Raw genomic sequence first — 14542 nt, 5'->3', positions numbered from 1 at the left:
ACAGCAAAAAATACGGTACAATGTAAATAGCATGGCACAAAGCTGTCAATTCCCTAAAGTCTGTTGGAACAAGGAGGTCTTCAAGGACAACCAAGAGGGAGCCAGTCTAGTTTCTCTGGGAGGGGAGTTTCAGAGTCTGGGAGCAGCCACCAAGAAGGCCCTGAAGATCACCCCAAGGGATGGCCCAAGATATTTTGATGGAATCTCCCACTCAGCACAGACCCTCCCTCTCTAATTAAGATGGGCCTCAATCTACTGGGAAACTCAAGATGGCCTGCCCGGGGGAACTCGTTGGAAGATTGCGCCTCACTCATGCCTGAGAAAGAAAGTATCTTTTATCATATGTGGTGGTTGTGCAAGATAGTAAAAGCTTTCTGGGAAATGATTTATAATGAGTTGGAAAAAATGTCGAAAATAACCTTTGTTAAAAGGCCAGAAGCTTTTCTTTTAGGTAGAATGTGATAAGAGGTACCCAAAGATCAGGGAAAAAACTATTTATGTACACTACCACGGCTGCCCAAATGAGATACACCCAAAGATGGAAAGAAGAAGCAGTTCCAACAAAAGAGGAGTGGCAACTAAAATTGATGGACTACGCAGAGATGGGGCGAAAGTTACTGGAAGAGTATCAAGATGAGAGAGGGTTTTTTAAACAGAATAATAATAATAATATTTTATTTATACCCCGCCCTTCCCGGTTCAGAAAACCGGGCTCAGGGCGGCTAGCAACAAATTTAAAACACTTAATTGATGCAACAAAAAACAGCATAAAATACAGTATAAAACGTGAATAAAAATAAATTTAGAATTCAAAAATCAATTTAGGGGAAAAATCCATCCAATAAACATTAGATGATCACCAGGGCTAGCTGGCTAAGTTAGTCCTATTTGGGCCAGCGTGGAGACCAGGGGAAAATTAGCTGTGGGATCCCAGAGGCGGTAATCTTCATAAAAAGGGGAGGGGGAGGGAAGGAAGGGGAATAAAAGATCAGGCTAAGTTCAAATTGAAAGCCAGGCGGAATAGCTCTGTCTTACAGGCCCTGTGGAAGGAAGTTAAATCCTGCAGGGCCCTGGTCTCATGGGACAGAGCATTCCACCAGGTTGGACCCATCACTGAGAAGGCCCTGGCGGAGGATATTATGACTTCCTTAGGGCCCGGGACCTCTAAACTATGACCTTAAGATCCTCTGCAGGGCATACCAGGAGAGGCGGTCCCATAAATACGAGGGAACATTTGTTGAATACGTGAAGACGAATTGTAAACAATTAAAAACATTAGCAGGGTTGACATAAACACGAGCGGTAAGAAATAACTTAAAAGGAAGTATAAAGGTTAGATTTGTAAATAGGTTTGAATTGGGCATTCAGTAAGAATACGGAATAAAATAAGAAACCGCAGAGGAAGGGAAGTCGCAAAAAATGCAGGTGGAATTTGCTTAGACCCGTGGTCCCCACAGGGGGGCAATTTGATTTCTAAGGGGGGCAATTCGAGGATGAGAAGTTATTAACAGTGAATGGCCTTTTAGGTGTCTGCCATGTGTATAGGAGTTCACTTTTTGAATAATAAGACTTGTGTGTCACCGGGGGGGGGAGCGGGGGCAGCAGGATTTTAGAGATGCTACTGGTTTAGACTTAGATGCTACTGGTTTAGACTTAATTTTTATTGTTGAAACATTGTAAAACGCAAAAACGGAAAATAATTTTAAAAGAAAGGGAAAGGTTGCTTCTGCCTGCCTCTCTGCTCACCTGCCAGTGCCATCACTGTCTCCTTGAAGTAACCAACCGTGATGTCTTGGATGGAGCAGACAGCTTCTTCAGCCTGATCTGTCCACTCCTCCACCTCCTTCTTCAGGGCCTCAATCCTTTTAGGACCCAGCCTGTCAGCTTGCAAGGATTTCTGCAAAAAAAGGAGTATATTTTTAGAGTCAAAACGGGCAAAAGGTGTTCTGTCTATATCAGAGTTCCATTTCTGAGCTAGTAGAATCCTAGCTGCCGTTGTAGCATACGTGAATAACTTCTTCCACTCTTTTGGCAATTCCTGTCCTATAAAGGTAAGGTAAAGGGACCCCTGACCATTAGGTCCAGTCATGGCCGACTCTGGGGTTGTGGCACTCATCTCGCTTTATTGGCCGAGGGAGCCGGCGTACAGATTCCGGGTCACGTGGCCAGCATTACTAAGCCGCTTCTGGCGAACCAGAGGAGCTCACGGAAACGCCGTTTACCTTCCCGCTGGAGTGGTACCTGTTTATCTACTTGCACTTTGACGTGCTTTCGAACTGCTAGGTTGGCAGGAGCAGGGACCGAGCAACGGGAGCTCACCCTGTCGCGGGGATTCAAACCGCCGACCTTCTGATCGGCAAGTCCTAGGCTCTGTGGTTTAACCCACAGCGCCACCCAAGTCCCTCCTGTCCCATAATGCCTAACAAAAAAGCTTCTAGTTTTTTAATATAAGTTTTTTTAAACATCTTCTTCAGTTCATTATATATCATTTCCAAATAGTTTTTGATTACTTTACAATTCCACTACATATGATAAAATATACCTTCTTTCTCTTTACATTTCCAGCACTTATTGGAACTTATCCTATACATTTTTGCAAGTTTAACAGGAGTCATGCACCATCGATACATCATTTTCATATAATTCTCTTTCAGAATTATGCAATCAGTAAATTTTAAATCCACTTTCCATAGTTTTTCCCAGTCTTCCATTTGTATATTATGTCCTAAGTCCTGTGCCCATTTGATCATTACACATCTGACCTCTTCATCTTTAGTTTCCCATTCTAGCAATAAATTATATGTTTTTTCCAATATTTTGGTATTACAGTATAATCTATAATTTCTCTTTGAAATCTAGATAAGAGTATAAATTATAAAAATGATAAGAAATATGTTCTATTTACAAATAAAAAATTTAAATAGCTACCTTTCTACTGGTAGGACAGCTTTTGTTAGAGGGAGCAGAACCTCAAATCTGTATTAATTTGAATTGATTTTTACTTCTTGAGGGGGGCAGCTGCCCCCTTTCCCCCCTTGGAGGGGGGCCCATGGGTGGGAAAAGGTTGGGAAACAATGGGTTAGATGCTGATAACACCAAGGTTGCAGGTGTGATCCCCATAATAGCAACACCCTAGAGGTCCCGGGCCCTAAGGAAGTTAGATTAGCCTCAACCAGAGCCAGGGCTTTTTCATCACTGGCTCTGGCCTGATGGAACACTCTGCCTCATGAGACCAGGGCCCTGCAGGATCTGATTTCTTTCCACAGGGCCTGTAAGACAGAGTTGTTCTGCCTGGCCTTTGGCTAGGAATCAACTTGATCCCCTCCCCGTTTCCTTTTCCCTTCTGTGATGGAACTCCTATTTGGGGACTTCCCTGGCTTTTTTCTGGCCCACACAGGACCAGTCTGGATAGTTGGCCTTTGGTTTTCATCCCCAAAAAGTTTTTGATTTGAGCTTCTACTGAAATGAGGCTGCATTTTTTATGTTTTATTTTTTGTATGTTGTATTTTAATGTGGTATTTTAATCTTGTTTTTAAGTTGTATTTTAATCAATTGTTTTTATACCTGGTGTTAACTGCCCTGAGCCCGGTCTTGGCTGGGGAGGGCGGGATATAAATAAAATTTATTATTATTATTATTATTATTATTATTATTATTATTATTATTATTACAGATAGGTAGCCGTGTTGGTCTGCCATAGTCAAAATAAAAAAAATTCCTTCCAGTAGCACCTTAAAGACCCACTAAGTTAGTTCTTGGTATGAGCTTTCGTGTGCATGCACACTTCTTCAGATACACTGAAACAGAAGTTGCCAGATCCTTCTCAAATTCATCGGGGGCCGCATCAGCAGTTTGGTCACCCTCAAAGGGCCGGTTGTATCTGTAGGACTATGTGTCCACTCTTTATTATCATAAATTATTGTCACTTCATTCAATTATTACTGTTTTTTGTAATAATGTAAGTAATAACTGGCTCTGAAAGCAGAAACAGTCAGAATAATGGCAAGTAGATATTCAAATGTACAGGCTGGCTATTGCGGATATTGCGAATTCCCACAGGTTCCTCTCCTTCTCCCTGGGAGCAAAACTCCAGAAGCAATAAGTGAACTAGGCAAGAATTTGCTTCCTCTTCTTTCCCCCCACCCCCAAACCAGTCGCCTCAAGATCTCTCCTCCTCACTCTGCCTAACAGTAGGTCCGGCCCCAAACGCATCCTCGCCAGGCTCCTTTCCGCTCTTGATTTTATTGCCAGGCTTCTGCACCTCGGGGCTTCCGAGGGAAGCAGCAGACACACAGCCTGTCCTTCTCCCTGCCTGCTGCGGAACAGCTCGGCCTCTCGGACCAAAGCAGGAACACGGAAGCCGCCTAAGCTGCGAGCAGCTTCAACTGCAACCCCTGGCAGGCGCTCCGAAGCCAATGCGCCGGCTGCAGCTGCCCGCCGTTTCCTTGGAGGGAGATGGAGCGCGAGCCCAGCGACCCCTCTCCTCCTCCTCCTCCTCGCCGCCTGCCAGCTGGGCTGGTGGCTGGGAGGGAGCGGGGGAGGGGCCGGGGCGGGTGTGGGGAGGGGAGGGGGCAGGACTGCCTGCTGCAGTCACTCTGCTGCCACATGCCCCAGTCCCGGGAGGGAGAGGGAAAAAGAAGGCGCTGCTCCGGCGGAGGGATACAGCGCGCCGTATAAAAACCGCGCCGCACAGCCTCACACCTACAGCATTTTTGGCGAAGCCTAACCGGAGCCCAGCTTCTTCTCACCCTGCCACTCCCGTGCATTTGCTAGCTTCAGCGGCTGCGCCGGGGACTCGGTCAGGCCCGCGTCCCGGAGCTCGGCTGGCGAGCTTGTGTGGCTGATCTTCGCGTTGGAGGAGGGGGGCGGGCTGCAGCGCAGCTGGATCGCCGACCCTCTTTGGGGACAGCTGGCCAGGATTGGTGGTCTCTCTCACCTGCCTTCCCCCACCCCATTCACGGCTGCCTGCGCTGCGGGGTCTGCTCGGATGTCCTAAGAGGGGGGTGGGGGTGGCGAGGGAGCCCTGACTTGCGCTTTCGCTCCCGACCCTTGATCCTTCTTGCCCAACCCAAATCTTCACCCTCCAACTCAGCCACCCACGCGCCCTCTTCCCAACTCCGGGGCTTGTTGCAGTTCTCGCTTCCTCTCCGCAGCAAAAGGAAGGGAGGGGAATAAAAACCCAGGGCTGCGGCCGGTTCCTGTGTTTCAGAGAAGCCGCTTGCCCGGAACTAGAATATAAGTAGATATTCAAATGTACAAGGGCCACATGATGAGGTCTGGCGGGCCGGATTCGGCCCGCGGGCCTTGTGTTTGACACCCGTGTTCTATATAGTGAGAAGGTGGGGAGGGGTATTACTCAGAAGGGTGGTGGGAATGGGAGATTGGCAGATAGCTGAGATGAGCCTGTTGACGACTCTTAAGAGTCTTAAGAGTGTATCTGAAGAAGTGTGAATGCACACGAAAGCTCATACCAAGAACTAACTTAGTTGGTCTTTAAGGTGCTACTGGAAGGAATTTTTTTTTGGATTATTATTATTGACATCTGCATATTCCTGCCTTGCAGGGGGACGGACTAGGTAATCCTCAGGGTCCCTTCCACCTCTATTATTCTAAGTTTGCCTGGTTTTCGTCCTGCTTTAGTTGCACTGCAGTACAAGAGTGCCTACTGCAATAATGCAGTAACATTAGGGAAGAGCCCTGCGGAACAACAAATACAGCAAAACTATGCCTGGATGTTTCAAAATAAATCCATTGCAATGTACTACGGTTGTGCCAACGACACCTACAAAACGAAACAGCAGTTTGGTGCCAACAGATCCCATCATTCTGACTCCACGGGGAGAAAGCATTCATCTCACAGGATCTTATTTTATAGAGACTTTGAAACACCGGGAAGAGAAACCTACCAGGATCTCCAGTCTGTATAAAGTGGCCAGCTCGCGCATATCCCTAAACGGCTGCAGCAAATATTGATAGAATTCGGTCGCCACGGTAACCAGCTCCCAATAAGCATCATCTTCCTCCTTGTAGAGCTCCATCAAAGCGACCAGCTTGTCAGCATCTTTGTGCTGGTAGAGAACCTACGGGGGCAAGAAGACTCCAAAATTAGCAATGGAATCGTACTCTTTGCAAACAATTGAGACATCCAGGGTGGTGGTGGGTGGACAGAAGCCGTTTAAGCGCGCCACAAATTTACGTAGATGTGGGTCCTACGGAGGCGCCACACAAACCTCGCAAGACAAACACACCTGTTGTGTTTATATATTGTGATTTTATCCTGTGGACTGCTCTGAGAGCAGCAGGTATACGGCCCTATACAAATTTAATAAATAATAACAATGCTGCACCTATCAGGGCACCTCCAGAACCTGCAGAACTGCCCGCCACAAGACATAGTCACAGCCGCTAACTTAAATGGCTCTAAACTAGCAATCAGAAAATAAGGGAGTTGTAGTTCAGAAACATCTGGGGAGCCAAGGATCCCCCCCACTGGTTCTACAGCTAGGATTAGGCAAAATCGAACCCGCAACAAAGGTTTGAATTCTATCACTCCATTTCCTCTTCCGACTTTCTCCCCCGCACCTCACAACAGCCAGTGAGGGTTCTGCACCCCCTAAGCATGCTCAGTCCACCCTAGGGAGTTTTCAGGGGAGTCCTCCTTCTTTTAAGACTCCTCCCCAATCAATCTAAGAAAACAAACGCTGGACTGGTCAAACCTTGGTCTTGATCTAGCAAGTTTTTAATTGACAGTTTGTATCCATATGATTAGGGATGCGGGTGGCGCTGTGGGTTAAACCACAGAGACTTGGACTTGCTGATCGGAAGGTCGGCAGTTCGAATCCCCGCAACGGGGTGAGCTCCCATTGCTCAGTCCCTGCTCCTGCCAACCTAGCAGTTCGAAAGCACGTCAAAGGGCAAGTAGATAAATAGGTACCGCTCCGGCGTTTCCGTGCGCTGCTCTGGTTCGCCAGAAGCAGCTTAGTCATGCTGGCTACATGACCTGGAAGCTGTACGCCGGCTCCCTCGGCCAATAAAACGAGATGAGCGCCGCAACCCCAGAGTCGGCCACGACTGGACCTAATGGTCAGGGGTCCCTTTACCTTTACCCGTATGATTTGCAACTACAGTCATACATCAGCTTACAGACGCTTCAGGCTGCGTGTCTTTGGGTTACGGATACGCTGAAACCCGGAAGTACCAGAATGGGTTACTTCTGGGTTTCAGAGATTGCGCATAAGCACTAAATCGCACTTTGCGCATGAACGCCGAATCGCAACCCGTGTATGCGCAGACGCGGTGCTGCGGGTTGCAAGTGTGCCTCCCCCATGGATCACGTTTGCAACCTGAGCGTCCACTGTACCAATACAGTTGTACTTTGGATCTCAAACGCCTTGGCTCCCGAACGATCAAAACCCAGAAGTGAGCATTCCGGTTTTCAAACTATTTTTGGAAGCTGAACATCCGATGGGGCTTCCGCGGCTTCCGATTGGCTGCAGGACCTTCCTGCAGCCAATCGGAAGCCGTGCTTTGGTTTCCGAACGTTTTGGAAGTCACACGGACTTCCGGGACGGATTCCATTCGACTTCCAAGGTACGACTGTATAGGAGGAAAGTCAAGGTTGCAGAGCAATGGAAAATGCTTAAGCAATTCAAGTTAAGTGGGGGGAAGAGTTCCTATTGGTAGTGGCGCAGCAATAAAACTTAGCAAAGCTAAGCAGCGCCCAGTATGGTTTCAAATTGGATGGGGGAGATCTCTGCATTGTGGGGGGCTGGACTAGATGACCCCGCAGGAGTCCCTTCCACCTCTACAATTCTATGAGCTACACCTCAGGGTGCTAATTGCTTTATATCACAGTAGAATGGAACACAGCAGCAGCTAAATCATTACATTTGGTGGTCCTAACAGATATATAATGCTGACTATGTCATCAATGAAATAAGTTTAATTTTCTTACAACCAGGGAGCCACTCACGGGAATAAAGGCTGCACAGCAGGGTGGTAGATTGAACCTCATGGAAAACACACCAAAAGTGTTCCAGAATCTAAGAGCTCATCTCAGCTGAGACCAATGTGAGCCATTTCCCACACCCACAGAGGCAAGTCAAGAGCCAAAGAATTTGCCTTTCCCCCTTAGCATCTGACGACACTTCTGTTTTGAGTAATTGTGAACTGCTGCCGACAAATCACACACTCTCTCCAAAGAGCTGCGCCAGCCAAACACACAAATCACAGAGTCCCATGTTCCTAGAGGACGGTGCCATTGTACAGTGGTACCTCTGGTTACATACCCTTCAGGTTACAGACTCCGCTAACCCAGAAATAGTGCTTCAGGTTAAGAACTTTGCTTCAGGATAAGAACAGAAATCGGGCTCCGGCAGCGAAGCGGCAGCAGGAGGCCCCATCAGCTAAAGTGGTGCTTCAGGTTAAGAACAGTTTCAGGTTAAGTACAGACCTCCGGAACAAATTAAGTACTTAACCCGAGGTACCACTGTACAGCAAAGCCGGGGGTATGTCCAAATGTTCCTCCAAGTTAATTTTAAAAATTACTATCTCCGCACATAGCAAACTGGGTGTTCCTGACATGCTAGCTTTCCACAGGCAGGAAGATCCTGAGGCAACATGGCAGGTGAGGGGAGCCTTTGGCCGCTGAACTACAACTCCCAGCAGCCCCAGCAAGCAAGACCAATGGCCAGGGATGACGGGTGTCGTTGTTCAGTAATTTCCAGAGGGCCAAGGGGCCTGCCGTATACTGCCCTCCCCTTGCAACTCGGAAGTCTCAGAAACCAGGTCACAGGATTCGGCTGAATGTATACATCAGCCCTGATCATGGTGGAAATGAGGCCTAGTCGGCAACAGATTGAGAGGGTGGCTGATTTAGGCTTTACAGAAGGCAGAAAATTAAGATGCTGGATGGATGCATGCACACAAAAGCTCATACCAATAACTAACTTAGTTGGTCTCTAAGGTGCTACTGGAAGGCATTATTTTATTTTATTTTGTTTATTTTGTTTCGGCCTTGTTACTGCCATTGTTTAGATGCAAGACCTTCTGCAGGGACTACCAGCTTCACTCAGCCTAACCTACCTCGCAAGGTTGTTGGGAGGATAAACTGTTTTAATATAGATTGTTTTCCTTTTTAAAAAAAGAAAATACTTTGAAAGCCTCCTAGGTGAACAGTACAATCGTATCTTGGATCCCGAACGCCTCGGTACTCGGACGTTTTGGCTCCTGAACGCCGCAAACCTGGAATGAGTGTCCCAGTTTGCAAATGTTCTTTGGAACCCAAACATCCGATGGGGCTTCTGATTGGCGGCAGGAGCCAATAAGCAGCAGCGCATTGGTTTCTGAACATTTTGGAAGTCGAACGGACTTCCGGAACGGATTCCGTTCAACTTCCAAGGTAATAATAATAATAACAATTTATTATTTATACCCCGCCCATCTGGCTGAGTTTCCCCAGCCACTCTGGGCAGCTACCAATCAAGTGTTAAAAACAATACAGCGTTAAATATTAAAAACTTCCCTGAACAGGGCTGCCTTCAGATGTCTTTTAAAGATACAGTGGTACCCCGCAAGACGAATGCCTCGCAAGACGAAAAACCCGCAAGACGAAAGGGTTTTCTGTTTTGGAGGCGCTTCGCAAGACGAATTTCCCTATGGGCTTGCATCGCAAGACGAAAGCCCATAGGGAAATGCTGGCGGTTGGGAGCAAAGACTTTCGCCCACAGCCGGCCTTCAGAAGAGGACCTCTTCTGAAGGCCGGCAGGGGGCAAAAGTCTTTGCTCCCCCCCGCCTGCCTTCCCCCCGCCTGCCCCGGGCGATCTTAAAATGCTGGTGGGCGGGAGCGAAGCATTCGCTCCCGATCCCCAGCATTTTAAAATCTCCCCGGGACAGCAGAGAAGTCTCTGCTGTCCCGGGGAGATTTAAAAATGCTGGGGGTCGGGAGCAAAGCGTTCGCTGCCGACCCCAGCATTTTAAAACGCTGTTCCGAAGCGGGGCGGGGGGCAGGAACACCTTCTGAAGGCGGGCGGGGGGTGAAAGTCTTTGTCCCCCCCTGCCTGCCTTCCCAGGGGCTTTTAAATCGCCCCGGACAGCGGAGAAGTCCTCCGCTGTCCCGGGTTTTTTTAAATGCTGGGGGTGGGAAGAAAAGCCCTTGCCCCCCCCCAGCCTTCAGAAGAGGTCCGGGGACAGACTGTCCCTGGACCTGGTCTGAAGGCGGTTTCCCTAGGAACGCATTAATTGATTTTCAATACATTCCTATGGGAAACCGTGCATTGCAAGACGAAAAACTCGCAAGACGGAGAGACTTGCGGAACGAATTAATTTCGTCTTGCGAGGCACCACTGTAGGATAGCTGCTTATTTCCTTCACATCTGAAAGGAGGACATTCCACAGGGTGGGCGCCACTACCGAGAAGACCCTCTGTCTGGTTCTCTGTAACCTCACTTCTCGCAATGAGGGAACCGCCAGAAGGCCCTTGGCGCTGGACCTCAGTGTCCGGGCTGAACGATGGGTGTGGAGACGCTCCTACAGGTATACTGGGCCGAGGCCATTTAGGGCTTTAAAGGTCAGCGCCAACACTTTGAATTGTGCTCGGAAACGTACTGGGAGCCAATGCAGATCTCTCAGGACCGGTGTTATGTGGTCCTGGCGGCCGCTCCCAGTCACCAGTCTAGCTGCTGCATTCTATATTAATTGCAGTTTCCGGGTCACCTTCAAAGGCCCACATAGAGCGCATTGCAGTAGTCCAAGCGGGAGATAACCAGAGCATGCACCACTCTGGTGAGACAGTCTGCGGGCAGGTAGGGTCTCAGCCTACGTACCAGATGGAGCTGGTAGACAGATGCCCTGGACAGAGAATTGACCTCTGCCTCCATGGACCGCTGTGAGTCTAAAATGTCTCCCAGGCTGAACACCTGGTCCTTCAGGGACACAGTTACCCCATTCAGGACCAGGGAGTCCCCCACACCCACCCGCCCCCTGTCCCCCCAAAACATGTATGACTGTATATATTTTCAAAGAGGGGAGGGGCAAGGAGATCAGCACAGCCTCCTGGATCTGGCCAATGGCCCGTCTAGAGCTGCATCCTGTTCTCACGGCGACCATCCAAATGCGTGTGGGAAACCCTCAAGCTGCGCCTGAGCAGAAGAGCACACTCTCCTCCTGGGGGATTTCAGCAACTGACATTCAGAAGAATCGCTGCCTCCCAACTGTGCAGAGCATAGAAAGTACGGGGTACATCACCCCCCTATGCTTAGAGGATGGGTGGGATAAAAAATATAAATACGTTTTAAAACCGGGGATCCTCTGCTTTATAGTGATCTGGAAACCCGGGGCAGCTGTTATAAAAGAGAAACTCGCTCAGATTTCTGAGAAGGCGTTTTTTGCAGGTCAAGGGGAATTTCCAGTTCGTTTAATGACTGCAATCAGATACCCTATCCGGTGCAACACTGCCTGCTCCTATAAACACAGGCCTCTCCCCTACACTTAAGCCTAAATATGCAGAAGACTTGTGAGGATTTTGACGGCTGATTTGTCATCCAAACAGCATCTCCATCCAACACACAGCTGGTGGGCCGGGGGGTGGTTTGGATTTTGGAGAGTTGCACACAGCACCTTACATGACAACACAAGGAAGGCTTGATTTGGCTGAGCGTCAACCTTCACAAAATCTGCGGCTCCTTGGCCTCGGGTTCCCATGGGGCTTGGAAAACTGGGGTGGAATTAAACAGCTCCAGCTCACCACTGTGTGTCCATTGCATAGAGCTCAAAAATGAAGGGCACTCTTCCTTATGCTAAATCGGCCCATTAACCTCAATAATGCCTACACTGACTGGCAGCGACTCTCCAGGGTTCCAGGCAAGAATCAGCGTTAGAAACTCAGATATCAAAGCTCTGCACCAAACGGCTCCTTAAACCAAGGTTGCAGTCGCCAATGTATGGAATGTCTAGTTGCCATCTGGGGGCAAGGTGACTCTAAAGTCTTATTTTTCGAACAATGGACTTTGTGCAGCCGGTAAGTGGTCTACAAATGTAAAAAATGAAGAAGCACACATATCAGAGCAGCCTTGCCCGAACTAACGTTCCCAGGCGTTGTTGCAACTACAGTTCCCACCCACTGGGCCAAAATGCTGTGTGGAGCTGATGGGAGCAGTGGTCCAACGACATGTGGGGAACCCGAAACTTACAAAAGCCTGAATTATTTGCTTATTTCTTGCATTTATATCCACACCTTTTTCTGCAAGAAACTCAAGGGGGCGTATACAGATGATTTGATCTCCCCTGCCACAACAGCCCTGCAAGGTAGGGGAGGCCCCGAGGCAGGTGGCTTGGAGAAAGGTTCCCCCTCCGAAGGAGCCTCGTAGCCAAGTGGGGTACAGTGGTACCTCGGGTTAAGAACTTAATTCGCTAGACTGGTGACTGGGAGCAGCCGCCGAGACCATATAACACCAGTCTTGAAAGACCAACACTGGCTCCCAGTACGTTTCTGAGCACAATTCAAAGTGTTGGTGCTGACCTTTAAACCCCTAAACTGCCTCGGTCCAGTATATCTGAAGGAGCGTCTCCACCCCCATCGTTCTGCCCGGACACCGAGGTCCAGCTCCGAGGGCCTTCTGGCGGGTCCCTCATTGCGAGAAGCCAAATTACAGGGAACGAGACATAGGTCCTTCTCGGTAGTGGCGCCTGCCCTGTGGAAAGCCCTCCCACCAGATGTCAAAGAGAACAACTACCAGACTTTCAGGAGACATCTGAAGGCAGCTCTGTTTAGGGGAACTTTTAATGTTTGATGTATTATGGTATTTTAATACAGTGGTACCTCGGGTTAAGTACTTAATTCGCTCCAGAGGTCCTTTCTTAACCTGAAACTGTTCTTAACCTGAGGTACCAATTTAGCTGCAAGGGACAGCTGTGGGTTAAACCACTGAGCTTAGGGCTTGCCGATCAGAAGGTCGGCGGTTCGAATCCCCGCGACGGGGTGAGCTCCCGTTGTTCGGTCTCTGCTCCTGTCAACCTAGCAGTTCAAAAGCACCTCAAAGTGCAAGTAGATAAATAGGTACCGCTCCGGCGGGAAGGCAAATGGCGTTTCCGTGCACTGCTCTGGTTCGCCAGAAGCGGCTTAGTCATGCTGGCCACATGACCCGGAAGCTGTACACCGGCTCCCTTGGCCAGTAAAGCGAGATGAGCATGCAACCCCAGAGTCGGTCACGACTGGACCTAATGGTCAGGGGGGGTCCTTACCACTTTAGCTAACGGGGCCTCCTGCTGCCGCGCGATTTCTGTTCTCATCCTGTAGCCAAATTCTTAACCCGAGGTACTATTTCTGGGTTAGCAGAGTCTGTAACCTGAAGCGTCTGTAACCCGAGGTACCACTGTATTCGAACCTGGTTTACCCCAGGTCCTCGTCCGACGCGCTAACCACTGCGGCGCACTGCCTCTCCTTAGGGAATCTGAGCCCACTCCTTCCCCGTCCCTCCAGGGGTTTACCTGCCAGCGCCCTCCAGGCACCCTTCCTTCCCCCCCCCCGACGCCCCCCCCCCGACGGCGCCCCCCCGTACCCTCCGCAAGGCCTCCTTGGCGCCGCTGAGCCGCCCCTTGAGCGCTTTCCTGCGGAACTCCTGCAAGTTCTCGAAGTACTCGTCCTCCTCGTCCTGGTCGTGGGCGAAGAGCGAGTCGAGCAGCGCCTTGCGGCCGCACGCCTCCAAGGCCCAGCCCAGGTACCTCTCCAGGCGGCGGCACAGCGCCTCCAGCTCGGCCTCGGCCAGCACCGGGCAGCCGGGGAAGAGCAGCGCCCACAGGCCGCTCTGGCCGGACAGCGCCGCGGGCAGCGCGGGCAGGCAGGGCTCCAGCTGCGGGGCCAAGGCCGACAGCTGGCGGTGGACGCCCTGCAGGGCCTGCGGGGTGAAGAGGCCGGCCCAGCTCATCTGCTGCGGGCCGCCAACGCCGCCGCCTCCGGCCTCGGCCGCCTGCTCCTGCAAGGTCCGGTTGTGGCAGGTCACCGCGAACTTGCTCTCGATGCCGTTCCAGGCCACCAGGAAGCGCAGCTTCTGCGGCGGCTCGGGCTGCCCGAAGGCGTCCTCCTTGATGGCCACCCAGCCGTCCAGGCTGTCCGGCTGCGGCTGCTCCTCTGCTTCGTCCATGGGGGCAGAGAGGAAGCCGGGCGCCCGCAGCCTCGCAGCCGCTTCCTTTCCAGCGGCGGCGGCGGCGCCCCTTTGAACTTCAAAGGCTTTCTCTTTTCCGCCAGCGTTCTAGAACCCCGATAAACTTTCTTTTCCCCTCCTTTTAGTGAAAGTAGCAAAGCGGCCTGGGAGGACTTGTTGTGGCTCTTTCTGTGACGTCGCGAGCGGCGTCCCCGCTTCTGGTTGGCTGCTTGGCTTTCAAGTGGGAGGAGTCTTAGCGTCTTCCCCACCCCTTTTTTTCGGTCCCAGGAAGTGGACTTCATAAAAGCAAACACGCTCCTTTAAAAAGAAGGGAGGGACTTTTTTGCACCGTGGGAAGTGGGCTCCCCTCCTAATCTGGAAGTTGTAAGCATCCGTTGCCCGCA

The 14542-nt window shown here is 50.3% G+C and overlaps 1 protein-coding gene across 1 annotated transcript in view; it reads right to left on the bottom strand.

Annotated features, from left to right (window-relative positions):
* Positions 1-14337, bottom strand: part of WHAMM (WASP homolog associated with actin, golgi membranes and microtubules) — a 30378-nt gene extending 16041 nt beyond the window's left edge. Inside the window, exons 1-3 of the mRNA XM_082198430.1 lie at positions 13557-14337; positions 5907-6080; positions 1747-1897 (exon numbers count right to left, since the gene is read on the bottom strand). Of these exons, the coding sequence (XP_082054556.1) occupies positions 1747-1897; positions 5907-6080; positions 13557-14138 (907 nt within the window). The 5' untranslated portion in view covers positions 14139-14337. The remainder of the gene's footprint in view (positions 1-1746; positions 1898-5906; positions 6081-13556) is intronic.
* Positions 14338-14542: the final 205 nt, after the last annotated feature.

This window comes from Podarcis vaucheri, assembly GCF_965113315.1.
Source record: "Podarcis vaucheri genome assembly, chromosome: 14".
Lineage (NCBI taxonomy): Eukaryota > Metazoa > Chordata > Lepidosauria > Squamata > Lacertidae > Podarcis > Podarcis vaucheri.
Note: the sequence above shows the minus strand (reverse complement) of the source record. Positions and strands in the feature narration are given on the sequence as shown.